This window comes from Vidua chalybeata, chromosome 6, assembly GCF_026979565.1.
Source record: "Vidua chalybeata isolate OUT-0048 chromosome 6, bVidCha1 merged haplotype, whole genome shotgun sequence".
NCBI classification, from domain to species: Eukaryota; Metazoa; Chordata; class Aves; order Passeriformes; family Viduidae; genus Vidua; species Vidua chalybeata.
Genome location: NC_071535.1, coordinates 36,556,231 through 36,581,978, shown reverse-complemented (window position 1 = coordinate 36,581,978; position 25,748 = coordinate 36,556,231). Strand labels below are relative to the sequence as shown.

Genomic DNA, 25,748 nt, shown 5'->3' with positions numbered 1-25,748 from the left:
TCTCACAAATAAACAAACAAATCCATACAGAACTAATCAGGAAAAAGAACCCTAAAATACTCCTGTCAGACATTTTCTTATTACAAATAGCTTCTTGAAGAACTCTTGCAGATCTCAGACCTAAGACCTTTTCTCCCTCCACCTCACCTAAAAAAGCCTTTAGAACAGTTTGCATGGTTTGTTTTTGAAAGAAGGGGTACAAATTTGAATTATCTTTGAATGACTACATAATTAAAGGTAACAACCTGCAGGATTTCTGGTGTCAAGTATTCTAGCAAGGTAGCTCACTGAAGCTTTCCCAAGTTTTTCCAAGTCAGGGAGCCAACATGTCTTTAAGAGCAAGATCAGGTTTCCGAAGAGGCAAAGATCCCCAAGGACAGCCAACATACCTGATCAAACATGATACTGAGGGAGAGGCCACGTGGCTGCAGCCTGCAAACACACCCTTTGCTCCTCAGCCACATCTCATCCACTGCCATTTCTCGTGCAGTGACAGTGCCATAGCCCACACACTGCTGTGGGAGCTGGGCTCTCACACAGCTGCTCCCAAAGACTGCAGTCAAGTCCCAGCACAGGCCTGCTGTAGGCTAAGAAGCAGATGCTACTTTCCAACAACACAGAAACTCTGCTAAACAAGTGAAAAACCAAAAATTGCTAACTAAGGCGTCAACAAGTTCTCTGTGGAATTCAGGACAACTTTAAATACTGCTGGAAGTGAGTAAAAGAATGGAAGGGTAGAATAGAAGGCTGCAAGAATTGCCTAAGACCCCTGTAGTCAGAGGCTGAAAGCATCATATTGGTACTGATTATCTTAGCATTTAAATTAATAATTATTATTAATTCCCTATTAATACAATTAGGGAAACTGGTTGGTTTACTTTTTTTTTTTTCAGAAATTCGTGATTTGCCCTAGCTCCATTAGCTTTTCAAATGAACAGACTTAATTTGCAATCTTAAAAAGAACTGTTGGGAATTACTGCATTATATATACCATGGACTAAAGAGTTAAAATCAGGCAGCTTTGTGAAGGTGGTAACACTTCATGTGAGAGAAGAGCGAGTAAGAAACTGGAAAGACACAATGTGAGCCTTTCTACTCTTTGCCTAGCCTTTATTAAATAGTACATACAAACTTTTGTGCTTCCAGTAGAGAACATTTTTATCTATTTGTTTCAAAAAACCCAAACAACCCAAACCAATAGGATTTCTTTAAAAATGAAAACAAAACAAAAAAAAATTAAATAGCAAGCTTTGGGTAGCTTTATTTCACAAAAATTTCCTCTCTTCAAAAGGACGTGGAGGTAATATTTTTTTAATCTTTATCAGTTAAGCATAGCAAATTAGAAGTGTTTTTTAATTAAAGATTCTATCTGTGGCCTGAAGAGATGGCAGAAGAGCTCTAGCAACTCTTGCAGAACGAGTGAGGTGCTGTACCAACACCCTTTTTTCTCTGCCCATTTGCCCTTCCCACAACACAGCTAGCAGAAGATGCTATGTCCTTGTGCCTCAGCTACTGTACTGTAAAGTGCCATGTTTTTCAGCTTGAATTGCTGATAAAGAGGAGCTACAGCTAAGCTACCAGACCTTACAGTGGAATGAATGAAGTACAGGAACATGTTCACTTCTGCTGACATAGCTATGAGAAGAAGCAAAAAAGCTGATGCTCTACGTCGTTCCAGCAGCAGCCACATCTGCTTCCTAGATATCCAGCTGCTGCTTGCCTCCTAATCATCAGTTTTAAATGTTTTGAACCCAAATTAGAGCTTTCGTCATACAGTCCACAACAGGTTTCCATAAGGAAGTTATTGCAACTTCAGCTGCTACAGCCAAGCAAAAACCGGAATATTGTCCAAAAGCTCTTCTTCATTGCAAAAGGAGAAATAAAATGCAATTATATACAACAGAAACCTGCAACTTTGACTGAAACACAGTGATCTCAGAGTATCTCTTGGCCACAGGGACCAGCTGGGACAGGAAAGCCCAACATCAAATCACTTACATAGGAAGCAATTCTAAACAGACACTGGGAACAGAACTATCCCAGTGCTGTGGACTCCCCATAAATCCTCTTTCAAGTAAGGCAGGCAGTGCTCACACCCTAGAAAGCAATGCCATCTTCTCGTAGAGGAGTGCCAGCTTCTTGGTGGGAGATGTTACACATAAAGGGAGAAGAGTTCTGCTGAAACATCCAGATAATATCTGCTTAACGTGTAGTCAAGCACTTGTGGAGCACTTGTGGAGTGGTTCTGGTGATGTTTACTTTTGTTGTTTTATTTGTTGGGGTATTTTTTAAAATTTAATCATGCAACACATGAAAGGTAGGGGCAAATCATTTTTCCAGGCATCCACCACATTGCCGGCAATGAGATGTGCCACAACAGCGAGTGTTAGCTCTAGGCAGCTGTTACCTACAGGTCAATGGCATTTAAAATAGAAAATCTTTCATACACAGTGTTATGAATAAAATTGCACTTGATTTTGTTAAAAACTCATATCACTGTAACTTTTCCAAATATTTCCTTTCTGGCATCTTCATTTTCTTCATCAACAGGAGCTTCTCTCTGAAACTCTTTCATGCATGTTGAACACATGACATTCAACAGCAGCTGTTATCTACCAGAAAATGGGTCTGTTGTTTCTTCAGTGCTTATTTATATCTGTCCCCACCCTCCCCCCAAAAAGGTACAGGCAGTTCACCTCTAAGTGTCAATTGTAACATCAAAATATAAACTTCTCAAGCAGACATTAGGAATTTTAGTTTCACAGATTAAATATTTGAAAAGTTACAGAAGGTGCTGGAATAGTACACATGTCAATTGCTTAAAAATCCAAACTTGCAGCAACTTTAAATTCAATTTTCCAAAAGGTTTATAATGTTCTTGTGAACTTCTTCCACAGCAAGACACCCTCCATGACATTAAAGCATCAAACTTTCAAGGCTGAGCTCAAGAGACAAATCAGCAGGATGCACTTGCTCCACCAAGCAACTTTAAGAGGTGTCTCCACTTCCAAGAACAAAAAGCTACTCCTTCATTCCATTTTGGACCTTTCAAAGTGGGTAATCATTCTTTCCTAGAAAATAAAATACCCAATCTTGTAACTTTCTCCAGTAGATTTACATTATTCAGAGCATGCACATTCACAACAAACAACACTCATGCATTTTAAGTCAGAAGTCCAACTTACATAGCAGATACACCACTTATATTAGAACACATTTGTACTTTAAGAAGTTGTGTTGTGGTTGTTGCCACTATCTTTCCCCTCTTGTAGTATTTTACTGTTGTGCTGACATGAGCAGAGTCCAGTTCTGATAAGTCAAGACCTTATCAACTGACTCATGACTCCCCTGGCATGTCAGAAGACTAATTTGAGCTGAAGATTTCTTTACTGACCTCATCTGAATCCAGAAGAGCTGGAAGAGCACTGCAGTGGAGGGAAAAAGAAGTTAAAATAATTAGAGCACATACTAAGAGTATACTGACAACCATTTTCAACCTTATGTTTTTAGGACACAGAAAAGAAACACTGAAGACAGACCTTTCAATTTAACAGAAATTAGAGAAAGACACACAAAAAAAAAAGGAAGAACCCAAGGAGCATCCTCAATGACATTCACAGTTTTAAAATTCTTTTTTATTATGCTTCTCATTACCAAGTGAACAATTTTTATGTTGCCATGAAAGAAGCTGCTTCGCTCATACAGGAACACTGCTGAACTGCACTGAAGACATTTACAATATGGGACTACATTGTAAAAACATGTCCCAGAAGTCAAACAAGTTCCACTGGTACTTCAGCCTTTCCAGCTACAACAGATCTCCCATTTATTGGGATCTTGGTTCTTCACAACCCTGGTAACACTCTCAGAAACAGAAAAACTGCAGCAGATTACCTCAAAGTGCCCTCCCCTAGTTTATACCAGTCTAGTCCTTTTTTCTTCCTAAGGAATCCTATCAGTCTCAAAAAATAAGTACTAGAACTGGGAAAACCAAACTCAATTGATAAAATACACTTTTCTTCCTCTTAAAAATTCACCTTATTTCTTTTCTTTACCTAAGTTCAAGCAAAGTTTTGTACTTCAGTCAAGATCCTCTGCCAAAATTACCTGTTCAAATTTGTGAACACACTTACCTATGAACTTTGGTTTTGTTATGAAAAATGTAGACATAGGCACTGACACTTCTAGCATGTAAAAGTTATTAAAAGCAGAAGAAATATAGACAGTGTACATAGCTGACTATATTACCACAAGCACAAAAATGACATCACGTGTTCCAGATAAAGATGAAAACTGGGTTACATTATTCCGTGGTTTACATTCAGCAAGATACTCAAAGGTCTTCTCAGAGCACTAGAAAGGGGTTTGTTTGTTCTTTGTTTTCTGCATTTATGTATATTGTTTTAACTTTAGCAAAATGCAGACCAGTCTATGGTTTTATATTCCAAGAGACGGTTCCTTAAGTCAGCCTGTGTGCAACCCCAGCACACCGCATACGAGGGATCAGAGGCCAGTGCCAGGCTGAACCCAACCTCTGCCCATGGAAGTGCAGACAAATGATAAGGCATTCTAATATATTGCTGTGGGAAGGAACCTGCCTTTACTGTGACTATAGAAATACTCACACATCTGTCACGGATGAAGGAACGTTCTCCTCTACCCACTTCAGGTCATCCTCTTGCTACAAGTACAGAAATTAAACAGAAAATAAAAGTCAGTTTTCCCACGATGTTGCCATATGCAAGCCTTTTTCTTCTCAACCTACTTGACAAAAAAAAGTATTTATAATGTCAGTTAAAAAATTAAAAACACACACAAAAAAACTCATTCAGTTTGATTTCTGGATTAGTGAAAACACATTTCAAGGGAAAAAAAAAGGAAATAAAAACCCACCGACTTGCTGTGAATTCTGTAACAGTCCTCACCACCACCCCCTTGCAAAATAGGAAAGTTTGATTTTCATGTTATCTATCCTCAGGTAAGTAGTATACAGCTGCAACCAATCCTTGAGAAAAACAATGCTAATGACAAAAATATTATTGCTATTATAATGAATTCCTACAGGTACTTTCCACTTTTAAATTTATGCACGAATTCTATGAAAAGATTCCAAGACATATTTCAGGCCTCCTAGATGAATGTGAAACCATCTTGCTTATAAGCCACACAGAAAAAAAAGCATGTTCTCCTGAAGTATTTAGGTAGGTACATAAAAATATACACATCACCCCATTCATGTAATGAATCACAAATCTCAAAACCAGAGGGCAATTTATTTAAAATATGGCTCAGCCTCCCTCTCAGACTGACAAACTTGTTAAAATAATGTATTAATCATTATCAGAATATTGTATTATACAGTTCTATCTACACTGAATTGCAGAAACATTTCTGAGAACAGACTGAATTCTTAACTTCCCATTGTATTTACAGGAAATCTCATGAGAAATCCACATTTACTTTATTTTCAGCAGTACTGTGTTAACTTATGATACTTTGGCTCACTCACACTCCAAGGCAAACCAGAAAGCTCCCATTTATTGCCTCAAAAGCTGGCATATTTGTGTGCTCCTAATGGCGGTAAACAAAGAAAAGATGCATCTTATATTCTTCGAAGTACAGAGGTGATACTCACAACTTTGTTTGCTTTTACATTCCCATTTGGTTCTTGCTTTGTACTTCTCATTTTCATTCCCTCTGAAGCCAAAAGAAGAAAAAAGATTGGGGTAACTGAATTGTAATTGTTCACAGACTGTAAGGGAAAGTGTTGAGTGTTCATTCAGGATATTTAATCCGAGTCAAAGAAACAGAGTTTGACAAGCTAATGATTTAGACTGCTTCCCCTTTGAAAGGTTTGCAGTATTTTTTCCTGACAGATGGAATATGCAGTTTTTCCTGAACTTTACAATTTTACCTAGGAAATACAAATTTCTAGTCCTTTTTTTTTAAGCCAGACATCAGAAGCATAGAACTCGGACATAGTTCCCAGAGAGGCTGTGCAATCTCCATCTGAGAAGATACTCAAAAGCCATCTGGACATGGTCTAGGGCAATGTGTTCTGGGTGACCCTGCTTGAGAAGGGGGCTTGGACAGAATGACCTCCAGAGGCACCTTCCAACCTCAACCATTCTGAGACACAGGCAACTCCTGAAGTTTATTTTACCTACTGACTGCTCACCAGCCACTTGGTTGCTTAAAAGCTGAGAAGCAACGTGGCCTGGTAGGCAGCCAGACAGTGCTGGTTTGCCAAATGCACCTAATGGATTACACACTTCTCAGCTCCTAAACAAGCCAAACAGCACTGATATATCCCAGCATAGATGATTTGTGGACAGACAGCAGTAGGTATGTAGCCCTACCTTCTACACAGCTTATGAAGAGAGGTGTTACAATAGCCAATTTCATGAATAAACATATTCACTCCTACATTTACACTGGACATCCCTATGCTAAGCCCTAATGTAGAAAATAAAGACGATTTCAGAGTTCAGAGAACAGATAATAAATGAAAATTTAAAATGGGATTTTAAAAGAGAACTGCATACTATACCACTGCCTAGCAACAATATCCAATTGACCCTTGTCATCACGACTGGATTAAAACCTAAGACATGACATATTTAATCAAAGTCCACTGGACATGGCAAAGCAACCACAGCAGTCGCAGTGTTTTCAGTGACAACAGAAAACCCCAGAATTAAACAGGCAATGTAAATACTGAACATAAAGACAGTGTTTCCTCTAGAACTCCTCATATCCATGGTAATTTCTGCCAGAGAGCAAGAATCCTTTCTCCATAGAACTGTCTTCAACACTGAAATTGAGTGGAAAAATTTTCTCTTACCAAAGCTTTCCTTTAACATTGGCTCTTTCTGCTCATCATCATCCTCCTCTTCCGACAGTGGTGAGAAAGCAAACCTATAGAAGTGAAAGAATGAAAGCCACCTTGGTATTCTATCTCTTGTCTCCCAAGAGATCCATTACCCTAACACATACATGGCTTGATTATGCTGTGAATCTCATTGATTATGTTTAGTATCAGTCTTAAAAACAATGTTTAAGTTACTTCTTTTTAAATAAGCTGAGCACAAGGCACAGACTGGATTTTATGTATGTAACTTCTCTAGGTTTACCTTCCCCTACAAACACTGCTTAGTATCCTTATTGATCGGTGTACAGCAACTAAAAATCTCCCACCAGTACTCTTTGAATAAACAAGCATTCCTACAACCCAGCATTTTTAGAAAGAGGTAAGAAAAGCTGAACCTTTGGTTGTTAGCAGATGGTCTCCACAGAATCATGATGACAAAAAGGATCATTGAAAACAATAAACGCCAGATGGCATCATCCACCCATAGCTCTTGCCAGTCCTGTCAAGAAAACGAGCACAAATGAAAGATGTTGTGAAGCAAGAAACTTCATGTCCTCATCTCTTTCCAAGGCTGAACTACAGGCATCTGTCAAAGAGGCTCCTTACCCATAACTCTGATAATTTTAGCCTGTGGTGCTTTGTGGCAATCTCACTGCCAAATATAAAATTATCAAGAGGCAGCAATTGTAGAAAACATTTAATATAAACTCACCGACTGACAGTCCACCAGCCTGAACTTCATGGTTGTCCAGATGATGAATACAATCGATGCTGCAATATTCAAACAAACAAGCTGCTTATTACTAAAAAAGATGCCAATTCAAATACCCAACTAACAGGCCCGTGTTTCCCAAACAAAGATCAAAGACCTGAATACTGAAGTCTTGAAATTCAATTTAACTGTTTTGGAAAACAAGAGATGGATCTATTGCACTGACCTTAGACAGAAATTTAGGCATAGACCAGTATGTTTTACTCATGTTTCTTTACAGACACAAGGCATAAATCAAATATAGAGTATTTAGCCAACTTCTAATTATTATTCATTATTCTTGTATCACTTTTATCTAGCATTCAAACCATGGTTTCATTATCACTTGACAAGTGAAGCTGACCCTGAAGTAACTGAACAATCTGATCTGATTGAATGCCTTAAGCATTCAGACCCTGACCAACAACAGTTCCAACACTCAAACCATGTTCTTACCACAGTTTTAGAAGAGACTGCCCTCCACTAAAGTATTTTAAGATGACTAAGAACCAGGTACTGAAAGGAATTTCATCAGAAGCAATTTTCAAAAGGAATATACTTTTTTGTTTAAGTAAAAAAACAGTCTTTAGAGGTTTTCTGTTCATTGTATTGATAGCAGAGAACCTGGAAGCACCAACAAATTTATTCTTTAAATTCAGTTCATCACATAAAAATGGAAAAAGAAATGCCCTCTCTTGAATAGAGAATAGAGAGGGCATTATGTTACAAACCTAAGAATCACTCTGATCTTCAGACATCTTAAAAACCCCACAGCATACAGTGATACCGTGATTTTGGCAAGAAGTATCTCTGTGAAGTTAACAGCATAAGATAATAATAACCTTTGGCCTCTGGCAGCTTGAAGTGGGACAAAAGTGCTCTGTCAGAGGAGTTGCATGGAACTATTGATCTTGTTAACATCAGGACTAATAATCCACTGTCTGAAATATCGACATAACAGTTGGCAAAGACCCACTTTTAGAAATGGGTCAAGTGTTAGAAATACCAAGAATTCTGATTGTACTTACAGAAAGGTTACCAAACTTAAAATTTGCAAATCAAATCCTATATGGAAATGAAAAGTGGTTTTAACTGGAAAAATTTTCTGCTTACCTGCTACTGCTAAGATGAGTGTGTTGGTGAAGTGCCGATACAAAGAGAGTTTCACAACATTCCTTCGAAGTTTTAGCAGCTTCATTGTTTGAGTTAAGCTGATGAATATGTATGAAAAGTCAAGGAAAAGTCTCTGAACAGACAAGCTAGTCATAAACTTAGGAGGACACGGACCTTATTATGATCAACAGCTCTCTCAATCACACACTTAACCCTCAAAAAAATTAGACCATTCTCAGTAGAAGACTCATCCTATAACAAAGGTACCAGAGAGCAAAATCTGTCCTTTTCACATTATTTAGTAATCTATACCTACAGCTCTTGTCACACAAAGATAGTATCCAAACCTCTATTTTGGACTATGGCCCATTCCCTCAAGAAAGAGTTGGCTGTGTTTTTGATAAATGAAAAGTAAAATCTGAACTAGAAATTAGTTAAAATCTATTTAATGCATATGGGTGCCTTCACATTTTCTTTTGTTTTATTTCCAAGGTGACAAAACAAGTGGTTAGGAGAGACATCATGATACGGGAGAACTGTGATTGTCACAGCTGGGCAGCCAGGTATTCACATTTTAAACAGTTTTTGTGATTGACTTTAGCTAAGAACTCTTTACAGGGATTTTGCTATACACAAGTTCTGCATTTGATGTCAGTTGCTGAAGTCACACAAGATTATGGTTGCTTAAAATGAATATGTCAAGACACCAAAAAATAAACACTGCCTCATTCTGTCACTTACTTCAAGACTAGTTCAAGTTATACAGAGACTTTTAGGTTTGATGTTGCTAAGCAACCTTCTCCCAAAACATAAATTGATTAATTCCTTCAAAGGCTACTACTCTGGTGCCATGACATGCTACACTAGAACAAAATACTTTCATACTCAACAATGAGAGACTGATAACAGACAGACTATATTTTGGAGCAGCTTTACACAGGCACATCCAGTTCAGCAAAAACTAGGTAAGCAGTAGGCAGCAGAGGTTTAACTGAACACTCAATTACAGAACTTCTAGAACCTTTACCAGAAGTACAAAAAAATACACACTTAGATCTTATTTTTAAAAAAAGTTCAGCCAAGAAAAGACTCAAAAAAAAACCAAATTCAAAAGAAAACACAACCCATCAAGTAAAACAGTGAAGGATATCCACCAGCACAGGGCAGTATCTAGGAAAGCCAGGGGAATAAAAGCCAAGGAGGCAAGATCATTCTGGGCCTGGAGACAAAGAGAGAGCCAATAAGAACAAACTGAAAAGAAAAAGTAGAGAAGTAAGAAGGGTCAGGCTGTTTTATGAGAAACCACCAATACACCACCACAACACTTCCAAGTTTTGCTACAGAAACAGAGGGCTTGAACCAAGAGTTTAGTCCAATGTACAGAGAGGAACTGACAACACCACACTGTCAGTTCTCCACCAGCAAGGAAAGAAGCAGTTTTCCAGATTAAGTCAATCTAGCATTGTTAAAAGGAGTCTCTGCTGAGGCAACTGCTGTGATTAATTGCTCTGGCCACTTCCATTACAGAAAATTAGCAACCAGCTTGTTAGAGATGTAGTAATTAAATCTTTTACACTATCCATGGATCAACTGAAAGCAGTTGCAGATCACTGGCAACTATGAGTTTGACTAAAAAGGCAAAACTTGCCTTTGCGTGTACATCATAAACTTATCAAAGTCCTAACAGAAACAAGCAAAACACCTTTTACTCCTTTAAAGTACAAGACAGAAATAATGAGCTACGAACAACTCTTTAAAACAGCAGCTTTTAAAAGGATATCCACAAAATAATACAGGCATCAATCATGGACAGGGCCAAGTTTGCTATCAGAGCCACAGTGTCATAGAAAAACTGGAAAAGTACCAAATATACGACAGGTTAAACACTTTATCCCTGAAACAGAATAACAGAAATCTACATCCCAAGATGCACTTAACAAATCCAGTAGCATCACCACTCACACACACACTTTGCCAGGCACAGCCTCCAAAACTGGAGCAGTGGAAATTTGGTTTGGTTGTTGTTGGGGAGGGGGAGGGAAAGTAGTTGTTCACACAAGTACATACAGCCAATACTGTCTGTGGCATATGGGAAAATTCAAGCAGTTATAACTGACCCCTGTGACTCTAAGAACACCTTCCATGCCAGAAAATAACAGATAAAGGGCTCCTGCCATAACTACTTTGTGAAGAGTCACTCCAAGGCGAGGTCTGTAAGAAACAAAGTGAAATTCAGATTAAGTGGAAACCAAAAAGTAAAGTAATGTCAACTTGAATCTACACATAAGATATGAAGCATATGAATAAAAGGTCATTGTAACAAGCCCCATCTAGATCCAGAAATATTATTATGGTGCCTGAAACTTATTATTCATTATGTCTTAGGTATGATGCGACTAAGGGAGAGACTGGCAACTGTCCTGTTTCTTAATTAACCTGTTTAGCTTTTTATGACCATTTCACTAAGTCTCATCCCACTTCTTCTTCTTGAGTCCCCTCAGCAAACCCACACTTTCCAAAAATTCCAGCTGCCACCTAGCATGTGTATTTTTACCATTGAATACAGCTGTGGACAGACAAATGAGCCACAATCTTACTGAAGCAGATCCCCTCCCCTATCAGTGATTCTTGACCTACCTCAATTATATAAGCTTCCCCTCACTCAGAAGGCAGGCCCATAAATTTCCCATTCCAGTTGGTGGAGCATCTCAACAATCACTCAGAAACCCACCCAACAGTAGCACATGGAAGTAGATGAAAGAAGAGTAATCACAGTATGGAACTGTCTCTGTTTACTATAGAAGAAGTCTAGATCTTCGGAGCACTTAAATAAAGCACTTACCTTTAAACAAGCAAAGTACAGGGAGATGAATACTGCCCTAAATTCTTAAAAACCAATAGTGAAAACCCTTTAAAGAGAACACAAAAAACCCATAACAGATTACTCACTTGACTATTCCATATCCCAGGCTGACTATGATGACCAGAGTTCGAGCCAACGAGCGCTTCACAGCAGAAAGAAGTTCTGCCAGTATTACTGCTCCTTGAACTACCAAGAGCAGAGAGGAGGAAGCTAGGTCATTAAAATGTAATTTCTGTTTTATTAACTACTGCATGCAATTATAGTATGAGTGCAGACATAAAAGTAGGCTATTGAAGTGCATAATCTTTTTATTATCTACATCAGGAATCAGCTTTCAGAAAAGATAGGTCACAGCATTAAAAAAAAAGCTACAGAAAAATTTTACATCCAACCTGGATACTCTTCCAAACAAGTCAACTAAAAAAACTTTCTGCGCCATGGGCATGGCCAATTAGCAAAGTCATAATGACATTTTACTTGCAGAGTTTCATTTGTATGCATCCAGCCTGAAAACTCAAAACCAGAATAAAAGACTTGTAGGTAAGGGGAATCTCTTAAAATGGATTATGAGACTATGGGTTGAATACTAAGAGTTATCTACAATGCTGTCATGTTGAACAAGGAGTTTCAAAGTATCTTTCCAAGGCCATTACCAATTGTGAGAAATTATTACAAGCTACACTGAGCAAGTCCTATTTTAAACTTAAAACCAGCACTGCAGCACAGAATGTAGCATTCTATATACCTAAGACACTACTCTCAGGAGTCAGAGAAAGCAACAGCATTTTAGCTTTAGAAAAACACAGAGCACGATGTTTACAACGTGTAAAAGTACAGGAACTCTTGTTCCCTGCTCTTGGTTTTGAAACAATCTTCAAGTAATCATATAGTTAACATGTATCTGTCACCCCAATTTAGCATAAGCAATTAGTGCTATGCCCCCTCAATTTTCCTACACAACACAGTTGCCACCTACCGGATTCGCCCGTGTAGCGGATGTTCTGGAACTCGGCATAGAAAACTGCTTTCTCAAGCATTCCCAGGAAGATAACAGCCCCAATCCAGAACTGGATCCTCAGGAGATCCCGCCAGTAACAGGCTGACCACGCAAGCCACAGAACCCCGAAGAATACGTACACAATACACATCACCATGAAAAACTATTGCACAAAAAGAACAAAGACATAGAAACTTCAGACCCAGAAAAATAATTTCCTTGTTTCCATTCCACAGCTGTAAGACAACTCTATTTTCTCCCCTAGTATAGCAACTTTGGAAGTTTTTAAATAGACAAGCATTTTTTCATTTGTCTTCTCTGGACTCCTTAACAGTGAGAGTCTAATTTCTCAGTACCAACAAAGGAAATGACAGCAACTGAATTCCTGCACAATTTCTCCGTTGAACAGACTGCCAATTTATTAACAGGCAATTTTTTCTAAGGATACGTGCTACTAGATCCCAAAAAGGTATCTCAATCACACGCTTAACCCTCAAAAAAATAGACCATTCTCAGTAGAAGACTCATCCTATGACAAAGGTACCAGAGAGCAAAATCTGTCCTTTTCACATTATTATTTTGCTTGAAAAAGAATTTAAGCAAACCATCAAGTACTAGAAACTCTATTTGTTCTCATGCATTGTTCTATTAATAACTTCATCATACATTTACAGTACTCTGCAAATAAACTCACAGACCAGCTTTAGACACCATTCCACAGAACAGAGATAAGCAACTAATACTTGTATGCCCTGTGTTCAAATAATTTGACAACTTTTCTCAAAAGTTAATTTCCAGCAAACTCAGCTTTTGACCAAGTTTTAAGCCAGCAAAAAACCTGCAGCTGACAAAGAAATCCAGATATTCATTTAAATATTAACATTTTGTGATTTTTGTTTGGTTCATTGTTACTTGTTTAAGAGGAATTTCTCATGGTATGTCTCATACAGCAAATAAACTTGACAATGTTACCCAATGCTGAATTTTCTAATCATACCAAAAAGCAAGGCAAAATTTTCAAAAGGACACTAAGATTAAGAAGAGGAATTAGGAGAGAGTAAGACATTAAGTGAACAGAAGGAAGTAGTTAGCCAAAGCATAGGACAGTGCTTAATAATCAAGCAGTGTTCTCTTTCAGAAGGAAGATTTTTTTTTAAAAACCAAGCAAACACTTAATTTCTTAGCTGCACAATCCATCAAAACTTTCACAAACTGAAAACACCTTCTTTAGGAGAGTAGCTTGCTGATCCTTACACATTTTCACACCTGACCAAACCACACAGTTCAAATCCTAAGAACCTAGGTGAGATAGCTCACATGCAGATGCTCCACTGAGAAAATATTTAGAGATACAGATTCTTTTCTGGTCCTGTCACATGGGATATTTGCACTGATGAATTACATTTCAATAGAGCTGCTGGAGGCTTTTTGGCTCTCCAGGAAGTAAAATGTGTGTTTCAGAAATGCTGCCATGCTCCACTATTGACAGGCCGCTCTTGCCAAGAGAATCAAGCTAGAGACCTTACTTGTTATTGATCTCCAGCTAAAGTCTGTCTTCACTACATAAACATTTTAAGTTCCTTTATTGTTTAGCCTTCTCAACAGAAGAAACTAGAAGCCAAGTCAATAACTCCTTTGAATAAAAAGGGGATTAGCTCTTTGTAGCTTAATTATACTTTCACTGCTAGGCAGTATTAAAGACCTCCTCATGGGATGTAAGACAGCTGGTGGAGGAAGCAAAAGAACAAAGAAAGCAGTGACAAATGAAAGGGTAGCTGCAAACAAAAGCACAGAATAGCAGATTTTCTAAGACATGAGGTAAGGAGAATAAACAACCCCAGTAAAACTTGTCAGTTTAGAGCTAATAATACTGATAACTTCAGGAACTACAAATTAACAACCATTAATTCAAACAATCCAGAAAAGGACAACATTGGCAGCACATGCAAGGAACTGAAATCTGTGTCTGTTTTCCCTACTCTGTACTCAGTACAAACACCCCCCCCCCAAAAAAAAAACCCAAAAAACCCAAAAAAAAAAAATCCACCAACCAAACAAAAATAGCCCATCAAACCAAAAAACACCCTTGGCTAAGTAACTTTTGCTCCTGAGACACTGGCTTTTTGTTTCCTGAAGTATGACAGCAGAGTATTTAATTGACATTCAAATCAACTGACAATTTTATTGATCAAAGAAAAGCTGGTTTACTTACAATCATCAGAGGGTAGTCTGCAAGTGAAAGATACTCATACGGCCCCTTCAGTTCTACTGTCACTGTCAAAAGACAATCCAATTACAAAATAGAACAAGAAGCAAAATGAGGAAGCCAGGACTTAACTGACTTTCAGTTAAGTGTAAAGAAATTCCACATCTTCTCATGGCCTTTAAATCTAACTTGCACTTTAATAAAGAAAGCTAAGACTTACTTATAACATACTCAGCCAAAAGAATGCTGTTTAAAATTACACACTCCATTACCAAGTAACCCATGGAAGTACTTAAAAGTAATTTTTCCTGGAGATTCACGTACCACAGGAAAAATTCAAAAAGACATGTAAGTTCACTTTTTAAGGGTATTTTTAAACTTCTCTGAAGTTTGAATAAGTTATCAATGCACTGTTAAATATAATATCAATGTGATAATTATGATCTTTGTACTCTAAGTTTTGACTTATTAGTATAGATCACAGTATTGGTCTGCACATTTCTGAAACAAAACACCAAGCCTCAAAATTGAAATGCTTGGGATTGACACTTCTTGATTTCTATCAGTAAACTGACAGAACAGTCTTAGGATCTTCAAGACAGAAGCAATCACCTCTTTTCTTAAATGAGCTGTAGTAATATTCTACCTACGTGAAGTGAAAGACAGTGTCTTATGAAATTGAACCATATAGTATAAGAGTAGTTTAGAATACTTATAGTGGGAATACATAAAAATGGTGCTGTATTTTCAGTTTACTGCATAAAGAGTTATCTTACTTGTGAAGAGCTTGTTCTGATATGAGGAAGGTGTTGTTCTCTCAGTTCTTTTAAGTCCGGCAGCAGAATCCTTTTCAGTTGCAAGTGCAATTTGCACAATAAATATATATGGCCCATCTCGCCAAGTTTTCATAACAGCATTCATTGCCTGAAAATAAAACATCTCCACATAAACAGTGCACAGTCAAGACGACAAGGAAAAGACAGAAGTAGACTAGCAATATACGGGTGGTAGCTTCATGTAAATATAAATTTCATCTCTTCCAAGACCTAAAACTTGTTAATAAATATCTGATATGTAAAATTTAAAGGTACTTAATAGACATAACTCTTAAAATTTAGTTGTTTGATTTGAGAAGAATCCTCAAAGACCTGGGAAAAATCCTCAAAGATCAGGATTTTTTTGCCAATTTAACACTGGCTTATTGCAGAAGTACTCAAAGGTACTGCAAAGGCTACAAATAATTCAAGAAAGCATCACACTTGTTTCACTACAGAAGCTTTAGGACCACCATAGAGATTCCTGCTGAAGTCAATTGCTTGGGAACTGCAGAGCTACAGAACTCATCCCCCTGGTGAAAGCTGACTTTTACAGCATAATATAGAAGTAGCTGAGCAGTAAAAGATTTCCATAGTAGCCATTTCCTATAGACACTACTACTACAGTCCCTGCAACATCTCTCATACCTGCAACACCCAAATCCTGCCAGTGAAATAAGAGAAGAACCTTGTCCAGATAAATATTTGCATCATACAACAAATCAGAGATATCTTTGAGTTCCGCACACAAAACTGTTAATTCCACAACTGAAGAAGCTCTAGACCTCTCAGAAACTGAAGTATTTACTAAGAGCTTTAAAGTTAAAACTTAGACCATCTACATGTATGCCACTGCCATACTGCAGAACTACAACAGATTTTTCTTTATAATGGCCTCTCCAAGAGAAATTAAGTATTAAGAGCATGCATTTCTTTTAAGAAACCTCTTGACTACAAGACACAAAGCAAATAGAATGTTATATAAATTTTTTAAAAAAGAGTTTATGCTAATATTAACTAAACATAAAACTTAGAAACACAGTAAACTTGAAAGAAAATGGATAAATTTATATAGACAAATTTTGCCCTTAAAATACCATCTTTTCTTGCTCCATTGATTCTTTACTTCACAATTGCATACATCTACTTATGTTTTAGCTTTATAATAAATGGCCCCTTATGTACAAAAGGAGTAAAACACATTTTCTTTCTCTGCATCCAGGAATTTGAACTTCAATTTGAAGTTATTTTGAAAGTTGTTCCTAGTTAAGGAACATAATATATAATAAAAATACTAAAGGACTGGAAAGTCAAAAGTAATCAGTCAACTTTTTAAGTACAACATCTCAAAAAACTGACTGAAGACAAAACCAAACGTATTCTGTAAGAATTAGTCATCATTTAAAGAAGATAATTTCAATTACTATTTTAAATTACAATAGAAAAATTAATTCATTTTTTAATTTATACCATTGGTTTGAATGGTATCAGTTCTATATTTCACTTACAGAAGAAGCACTTACTGTTTTCTGTTTCTCCAGTACTACATAGTTTCAAGCTAAAAAATTCCAGGTGTCAAAAAGCCACAGAATATGCTACCATCAAGTTCTTATATAAAGAAATATAAATTTTAAAAAAGCAAACCAAAACAAAGTAAGACTGCTGAATTACAAGCCATGCTTAAATTCAGTATACATACAGTTTTATCTGTCACCATCGTGTGATTTCCTGCAATCTCCTTCTTATCTTTTAAGCCCTTAGGGGGACAAAAAAAACACAGAAAAATCAGTAAGTAAATATGCCAAAACTACCTTTTCCATGGCTGCACTCACTCATTAGAAGGAAAGGAAAATTACCTCTTGTTTCTCTGGTGAGAGAGGCTCTGGACGAGCAAATTCTTTATAGAAAATCTGCAAGATATAAGAAAGGTAAAGAACTGGTAGACACTTTATAGGCACTTCACACATTAACATGACATTACCAGAACAGCTTCCAATAAACTTAAGTATTCTTTGAACAGCTGTATTGGAGAGCTTTCATTTTTCTAAATTAAACAATTGTCCATTTATGCAAGAAGTCTTGAATACTTAATGTTTTGTAATTTTAGACTTACTTTTCCTCCCCTCAAATAACAGGTATCTATTTTTAGAAACCAGACATGATAGTAGTGAAGTTTATTTTAGTTTTGAAATATTAATCAGCTGGGTAGTCCCATTACAAGATAGACTCACCACAAACAGATATAGGGTTTTGAGATTTCTGCCTTAATCTATGCAAAAGTAAGTCCCTAGATGAGCGAGTGCCTACTAGAGATCAAAATTTTTCCAACTCTCCTGAACTACAGTGACTCGAAATCTAGTGAAGCTGCTATACCACAAGGATAAAGCTGAACCATTTAGAGAAGAAATTGCTGTGAAACTTCAGAAATTAGTATCTGACAAGAATATATTGTTAAGAATTCCAAAGACTTTCCAGAGGCATTGGATGAAAACTTACGTAAAGACTTTTAAAACCTTTAAGACTTTCACAAGTATGTTTAATTAGGATGCCCAAGTCCACATTACACAGGTAAACCCACAAGATCTCTTCTACAAAACCAAGTAAAAGCAAAACTGACACTTATCATATTATTAAACATAAAAAGCATGCATCACAGGTTTTTTTCTTTTTGAAAACCTTTCAAGCCATCTTCACACATCAAAGGATTTAGAGATATGCAAGCAGATTATTAAAAGTCATATTTAGGCATTAGTCTTTTTTCTTAATTAAAAAACCCAAACAACCAAAAATACCAAAAAAAGCAACCCACAACACTAGGTTCAATAGTTATGAGACACTTCCCAGTATTTTCTATCCATAATCTTTTGTCTACATGAGGAATGGCTGAACACGCGCAACACTCCATAATTTGCCTTCAATTCTTAAGTATACCATTAAATAAAGACAGCAAATTATATTGGTACTATCATCAGCCTGCTGATATACAGCTGGTGTAGAGCTGATGTCTGCACATTACTTCCCTATGCTAATTCTGCATTGTCATCTTGCTTTTACTTGATTTTTTTCAAACATATTCTAGCACTCCTATTCCATGAGTGCTTAAGTAATTAATTTTTCAACAATCATTTTCATTATTCTAAATAAACATTATTTGAGTAATAAATGCCAGTCCTTTATTGATTCAAGTTTAGGGGGATTTTTACTCTGCTGCCCCTTCTAATCAACTAGCAGTAGCCTCCTGTAAATTAAACAAATTCAGAATACAAAACCACAAACTAAAAGCAGCATTGAACTGTACATCACTTTTACAGTGATTTGTTTGGGATTTTTTCACTACCATGAGCAAAATGTTGAACAGCAAGCCAGAAGTGAAGGAAAAGTAAGAAATCATCATCACAGCTGATAATAAACAGATAAAAAGAAGTACCTCCCAACCTACAGTGGTACTTCCATCGGATGCCCATAGATCTCACAGGAATTACCACTTTCTCTATATGTTGTGTAAGACAGCAAACTCTGAGGTTTCTACCCATACCTGAGGCCTGAAGAGCTCAGAGCAGTTTCGAAAGAGGGAAGCAGTGGCATAGTATCCAGACCAACCCGGATGCTCTTCAGCTGTAGCCCCAAAATAGTTATCTGCTTGTTCATCCTGCCAAACAGAGTAGAACTTGGGTTAGCATCAAGTATTTAAAATGGTTTATCTCAGTAGACAGTTGCAAGACCTGGAAAGCTCCATAGTTTCACTCTGCACACACTCTTGAATCAAATTTAGTAGAATAAAGGCATCAAAACCACACATGACTATAAAAATGATGGTATACAGGCTTTGAGTAAGAATTAAAAAGTAGAGATGAAGCAGAAAATATAAACTTCAGTCTACACAAAAAAACTCTGCATCATTATTTTAAAGAGTGAAGACTCAGTCCTGTATTAGATAAGTAGCTACAACTGTCATAATTAATAATTTAAGCAAACATGGAAAAATATTAACTACAGAAAGCACAACTATGTTCTACCACATTTGATAGAAACATTATACATTTTGTACAAATTGATAATGCTTGCAATGTGCATCTATAACGAAGAGAATTTAGACTTAACATGTAAATATTCTATCAACATGTACATTTTTCTATTCACTGTCATTAAGCATTCCTGCAAATATTTTCAAATACCATAAACTCACTCATTTTAGAGTCAATGTATTCACTTAAATTCCTGGGTTTAAAACAATTTTGATAAACACTTCCACCTGACCCAAAACCCAAAAAAAGCCAGCAGTTGCAGCAAGCTGTGGATCATTTCAATTCTATTCCAGAAATTTGTTACCTTCCAATGGAAGAATGTATCTTTCAGGCCCAAATCACAACATGGATGCAAAGGAGACATCTCTAATCTCCTCCTTCCAAGATCTGCTTACCTCTAAAAATCATAACCTATGTTTTTCCACAGAATTCTTACCCCAAAGTTGAAGACTTCATTGTAGCAATCAGAGTATCTTAAGTACCAAGTAACATTGAAATTCTGGGAGGGTTCACAAGCTTTTTCATCTCCTTCAACTAAGAAAACAAATAAACAAAAAAAAAATCAAACATAAGATATGTAAGACACCATATGCCTTCCAGGTTTCCAGGTTTTTCCTCCCATTCTCCACAAAACCAACATAATTAAATTTTAAACATGAAACTGAAATCAAAACAATAGAAAAATATTTTCCTCAAGTAATTCAAGTTCAGTGAAAGAAAGAAGCATGTGAAGGGAATTCCATTATAACATTATACAATTCTATTCAAGAGCTGAAGATCATTTGGAAACTTTTTGTTCTGAAGACAATCAAGGATGTTTCAGCAACTGCAAATACCAAATGAGGAGAACAGCAGTGACTCCAATACACAAAAAGGGCCTCCCTTTCAGAGATAGGGGCACATGAAACAGGCAGAGAAAGCTAGGAACAGGATAATACTAAGCCACTTCCACATATTATTTAAATATATCAATGCCACCACCAAGGAAATGAAGGTAAGATTGTGCCTGTCAACATCCAGTCTCCCAAAAGACAAACAAGGTATGTATGCACACAGTGAACTTTAGCAGCTGCTTCTCTAAGCTTGTACCTCACATCTTGGAGTCCCTTTTGCAGGACACTTTGGCCATTGGGAAAACATGCCTTTCACATGTCCAAATCACCTTCTTGTGACGTGAGGACAACCTACAAGCAGCATGGTGTTAGGTGGGCTTTGTGCACCATTAGCCCATGCTGACAAAGCTGCAATGCTACCTAAAACAGCAATAAGACAACTTTCCTCTTTGATTTACTTCAGTAACAACAGGCATGAAAAGTGAAACACAAGACTTTCTCCCTAGTCTGGAAAGGTTGTGTGGGTTTTTGTGTTTCAAAACTCATTCTTAAACAAAAGTTTGAGGAAGAGAATTTGACATTAAGAAGGCAAGATCAACCCTTAAATAAAACGAGCAGTGACTATTCAGAGTCTTAGAAGAGCCATTTAGATTACTACATTTGTGTTTCCCCAGTCAGCAAATGGCAAAACTCTTGAGTTAACAGAATACTTGCAGTGGCTAAGAAGTTCCTACAACTTTACAGACAACATTCATATCAGAGGATGCATCCACAACTTTCTTACATGTTCACTTCTAAGGAATGTTTCCATACTGACCACTGCAGGTAGAAAAAGCAATTAGAAGGAAAACCCTGCCACAGGGGTATTAGTTGACTAATCCCACTTTACACCTCGTGAGTACCAAAATACATAGAGCTAAGAACTCAACAACTGAGTTTCTAACACCAAAAAATTAAGCAAAATCACTGAAAAAAAAGGTGTTTCCTTATGACACCTCCTGGTAAGCATGAAAACAAGGCATACATGTTCCACTGCCCTAGATGTTGTAGAGGGCACAACAAAGAAACTAAATGGCAGCACAAGGACTGCAGTGATGTGGGCAGATGGCAAATTCTTTGATGACACAGGCTCTTCTGATAAAACTGATCAAAGGAGTAGTATCTCAAAAAAAGTCCTAGCAAAAAATAAGATTCAAAATACCTTTTAAATACCTTTTTCTCTGTGAAAAATAAATAGGTAACTACATATTCAGTGGTAGCACCCATAAAGGTAAAACAGGTCCCAAGAACAATCTGCCGTATATCTGCAAACATCAAAATTACAGTAACTTTGAAACAAAAGTATTTCAAAAGTCATAAAAAGTATCCCTGGCATTTACTGAATTCAGCAGTATGGAAATCTAAGTTCCTCAGCCTTCAAACAAAAGCCAGTAATATTCAACTTGAATGCAGTCTTTGTACTCATTTACAGAGAGCAGGACTTCTATCACGATCCTATACAAGAAACTAAATGCCTTCTAGAACAGCACTTCAAAAAAGTAGATAAAAATAAATTCATTATTGACAACACTACATGCCAGCAGCAATCTTCCCAGCCAAAGCAGAAAGCATCAGACACCAATGTGCCATACAGATTAAAAAAAAAACAACAAACAAACAAACAAACAAAAAAAATCAAGAAGAGGGGGGAAAAAAGGAGATAAGGAGATGCAGGTGCTCAGGAAAACCATGAACAACCCATGAGTAATCGTGTTTGGCAAGAATGGTCATTTTGTCCCCACAAAAATCACACAGAAGATATAAGAGGCAGCAGACAGGAAACAAAAAGAGAGCAGTTTCCACACAGGCATGGGCAGAAATGAAAAATCACAAAGTTGAAACTTGCCAGCATCAGATGCAGTTTAAGCTTTGTCTAGGCTGAGAAAATGAGTAAGTTCCTAGCCTTTTTTCCTTCCTCTTTCAGTGATTCATTTTCCAAATTCATGTAAATCTTTTAATCACACCGGTATGTAAATCAGGTGTCTTCACTAAAGAATTTTAAGGCTTAATGCCTGTTTAAAGGTTGACAGTACAGTGTAATTCAATTCCACATCATGAGGCAGGGGATTGAATTCTTACTGACAGATCTGCCCAACATCAATTAAATTTTTTCCCAGGCCTTAGTTCTTTCTCTCAGTTATTTCAGCACAAGTAGATTTACCACACACTTCACTTCAGAGACCTGTATTTTAGATGCCATGTCACTACAAGTACACTATTTCTATTAGACAAGAAAGCCTAAAACCTACCAAAACACCAAAATGCCCTTTCAACCCCCCTCCTCTTCCCAAGCAGCAGACTTCTAATTTTGATCCTGCAGCTGCACACTTGCAATTGTCTCACTGCAAGATGCGAACCTGAGTGTCTCAGCTAAATTTGTCAAATGGGAAAGCCCTAACACTGAAGTGATGGACCTTCTCTAATAACCATTTAAATTGTACCTTCCTGTTTCAGACTCATGTGGGATCAAGAGAGGCATTTCAACAAACTCTCCTTGAAACTGTGTCTCAAGAAGGGCATGTATTGGAAATTAAACCTGAAAAACCACAAGGTAAGTACAGACACCTGACAGAGACTAAAAAGCTTTCCCTCATGGTAAAAACTAGTGCAAACAACCACTTAAAGTGTTCAAATTGCATGGCAAAGATTTCACTCCTTTCTAAATAACCTAGTCACTTCTATAACATGTTATTGCCATCTAGATGCTGTCCTCATGTTCACATGTAAGAGGGTATTTCACAGAAACTTTCCTTGGAACAGTAACCTACATAACCCATGGACCTGGACAGGTCAGCAAAAAGCAATACACAGAAGAAATGGGAAGGCTGCCAACATGTTTGCTTGACAGAACAACCTCGATGATCCCACTCACACACTGAGATCAGGAGAAAACACCTCTCAGGAGAGCTCTGCTGCAGAATGTTGCAGGGTGCAACATTTCCTTACTACACACAGAAGCACTCAGCAAAAAAGGAACAAGGCTTCAAAAACATTGCCTTCTGTATTCCCATCAGTACACAAACAGCCCCTATCCAGCTGGCACCAGATCTCCCAGACAGGGGAATTTAACAAATCTTATATAGGAAAAGCACACCTCACAGCAGTGCAGCACACCCACTACCTGAAACAAAGTGGTGCTCCCATTGCCCATCTTGCCCTCTCCACAGACAGCATGAATAGAGCCATTCACTTCTGCTACAACCTAAGCAGATCACAACTGGGAAGCTCCACAGCTGTGAACAGACTCAACCATATCAGAGCTGTGGCTTTTGTGCAGTGTCAGATTAGCTGTCACTGCAGCCAGTGAAGTTAAACACTTCACAGTGTTTTGAGTTCCAAATGTTAAAAATAGGTGGGGCATCAAAAAGCAGAGAGAGCAGGTTAATCCCTTGTAATCACTTACATCTCAGGAAAATGGTGGTGTTGCTGAAGAGAATCTTCCCAAAGCTAAACTTCTTCCCCTGCAAAGGCACAAAAAAGGAAGAGGTATTAGTGGGTTTGATGCTTTATCAGCCCAAAAATCACAAGACAAACAAGTTAGAAATGATAAAAAGCAGCTACCACTAATTGACAGTCTTCCAGGTACACTTATGGTAGAGTGCACATGTGATGTAGGGCTTCAACACTTTTCTAAGTTCAGCAAATTAGCATAATTAACAAGAATTCCCAATAAGAAGTACAGTTAATGAAGTAAATCCCCTCTTGGTTCAACCCCCTACTGAAGCCTCCCCCTTGCTTCTAGCCCCACGTTGTTTATGTCTAAATACATGGGAGAGTGAAATGTCCTCAGTTCACTGAAGAAGCCAGATTATAGTAGGATTCCAGGAATGTGTTTGTCTAACCTAACAGGGTAGTAGAAGTACTGAAGTTAGCTAATAAATTATATAAGTATACAGTAATAGTCTACAGAGCTATTAATAGATGAAAAAGACATAAAATGCAAAAATCTTTTGGCATCAGGCTTAACATCACTGAGCTTAAGTAAACATAATCTTCCATTCTGAGTTTTAAGTCAATACAGTAATGAAAGCAAATGTCAAATCTGGAGGCAGTCTTACTGGACTTTCCAGTCATGCTTCACCACCCTCCAACATACTCTTAAAGATGGTTTAAGAGGCTTGGGGTTTTTTGATCTGCAAGCGGAATCAACTTCACGTTGACATTTGTTGAAATGATTGCCATTTTCTTGATGATGAGATGGTCTGGACCATCCAACACACAAAAAAAAAAAATCTGTTCTAAGAACCAACAGGAGAGTTCACTATGATCCTTCAGTTTCGTTCCTGAGGCTCAAAAGCCTCATATAAAGTGCATATTATTCTCACTGCCTGATAAAGTCCGACCGAATTTGAGGCAGAACAGCTTTCGTCCACGCAAATTCAAGCAAGCAGGGTTTATGAGAAATGCCACAATCCCTTCACCTGCCCTAAGGCCCACACCTCTCTCGCTCCAGCGCTGCAGCGGCCCAGCTTTCCCGAGGCCAGGCCACGGCGCTGCCCGACGGTGCGGGCCGCCAGCCCGGCCGCACGGGGGGCGCGGGGCGGCCTCCCCCGCACAGGACCCACCGAGGCCGGGCACCAGCCGGGGAAGACCCTCCCTCCTTCCCTCCCTTCCCACGGGCCTCACAGGGGCGGCTCTCCCTCCGCCGCCCATCGGACTACTTCCCGCACAAGCCTTCTCTCCCCTGCCGCCACCGCCGACCCGCCAGAGAGGGCTCAATCCCGGCAGCAAGGCAAGAGGCAGCCACGGCCCCGAGCCCCCGCACCAGCTCCGGGTCCGGCTCCACAGAGGCGCGGCCCGGGCAGGGACGCCCCCGACCGCAGCCGTCCCGCCCGAGGAGGACGCGCGGAGCAGCCACGGCCTCCCGCCCGCACACGTTCGCTCCGACCGTCGCCACACCGGCCGGCCGGGCGGCTCCGGGCCCGGCCCCGCTCCCCGCACTCACCAGGAGCACCGGCAGCCGCCATTTGGAGCGCTGCCCGGCGCCCACCGTGCCCGCCAGCAGCAGCACCGCCAGCAGCCGCAGCAGGACGGCCCCGGGTCGCCGCCGGCCCCCGGAACGCGGCGCCGCCACCATCCCGCCGTACGGAGGCCGCCGCCGCGCTGTGGCCGCGCCTCTTCCGCTCCCCGCGGAGGGACGCGGCCGTCGTGGGCCGGCCGAGAGCGGCGCTAGGCGGAGCCGCTCCCGGCTCGGCCCGGGCTGTCACCGCCCCCGAGTGTCACTCGCCGGCCCGG

General features: G+C 38.7%; 1 protein-coding gene across 2 annotated transcripts; it reads right to left on the bottom strand.

Moving 5' to 3' along the window:
* Positions 1-1,083: 1,083 nt before the first annotated feature.
* Positions 1,084-25,638, bottom strand: TMEM87A (transmembrane protein 87A). Of its 2 annotated transcripts, none has more exons than XM_053945683.1 (20): positions 25,459-25,638; positions 23,917-23,974; positions 20,078-20,175; positions 19,152-19,265; positions 17,473-17,526; positions 17,316-17,372; positions 15,578-15,725; positions 14,808-14,869; positions 12,575-12,758; positions 11,685-11,784; positions 10,853-10,946; positions 10,516-10,587; positions 8,736-8,844; positions 7,584-7,642; positions 7,267-7,370; positions 6,845-6,918; positions 5,636-5,697; positions 4,626-4,681; positions 3,395-3,425; positions 1,084-3,071 (listed from the first exon to the last, which is right to left on the bottom strand). In XM_053945683.1, the coding sequence occupies exons 1-20, from the start codon at positions 25,588-25,590 to the stop codon at positions 3,030-3,032; spliced, it is 1,710 nt and encodes a 569-aa protein (XP_053801658.1). In that variant the 5' UTR covers positions 25,591-25,638; the 3' UTR covers positions 1,084-3,029. The 2 variants fall into 2 exon arrangements, with proteins under 2 accessions (XP_053801658.1, XP_053801659.1); XM_053945684.1 differs by lacking the exon at positions 10,516-10,587 and adding an exon at positions 9,886-9,954.
* Positions 25,639-25,748: the final 110 nt, after the last annotated feature.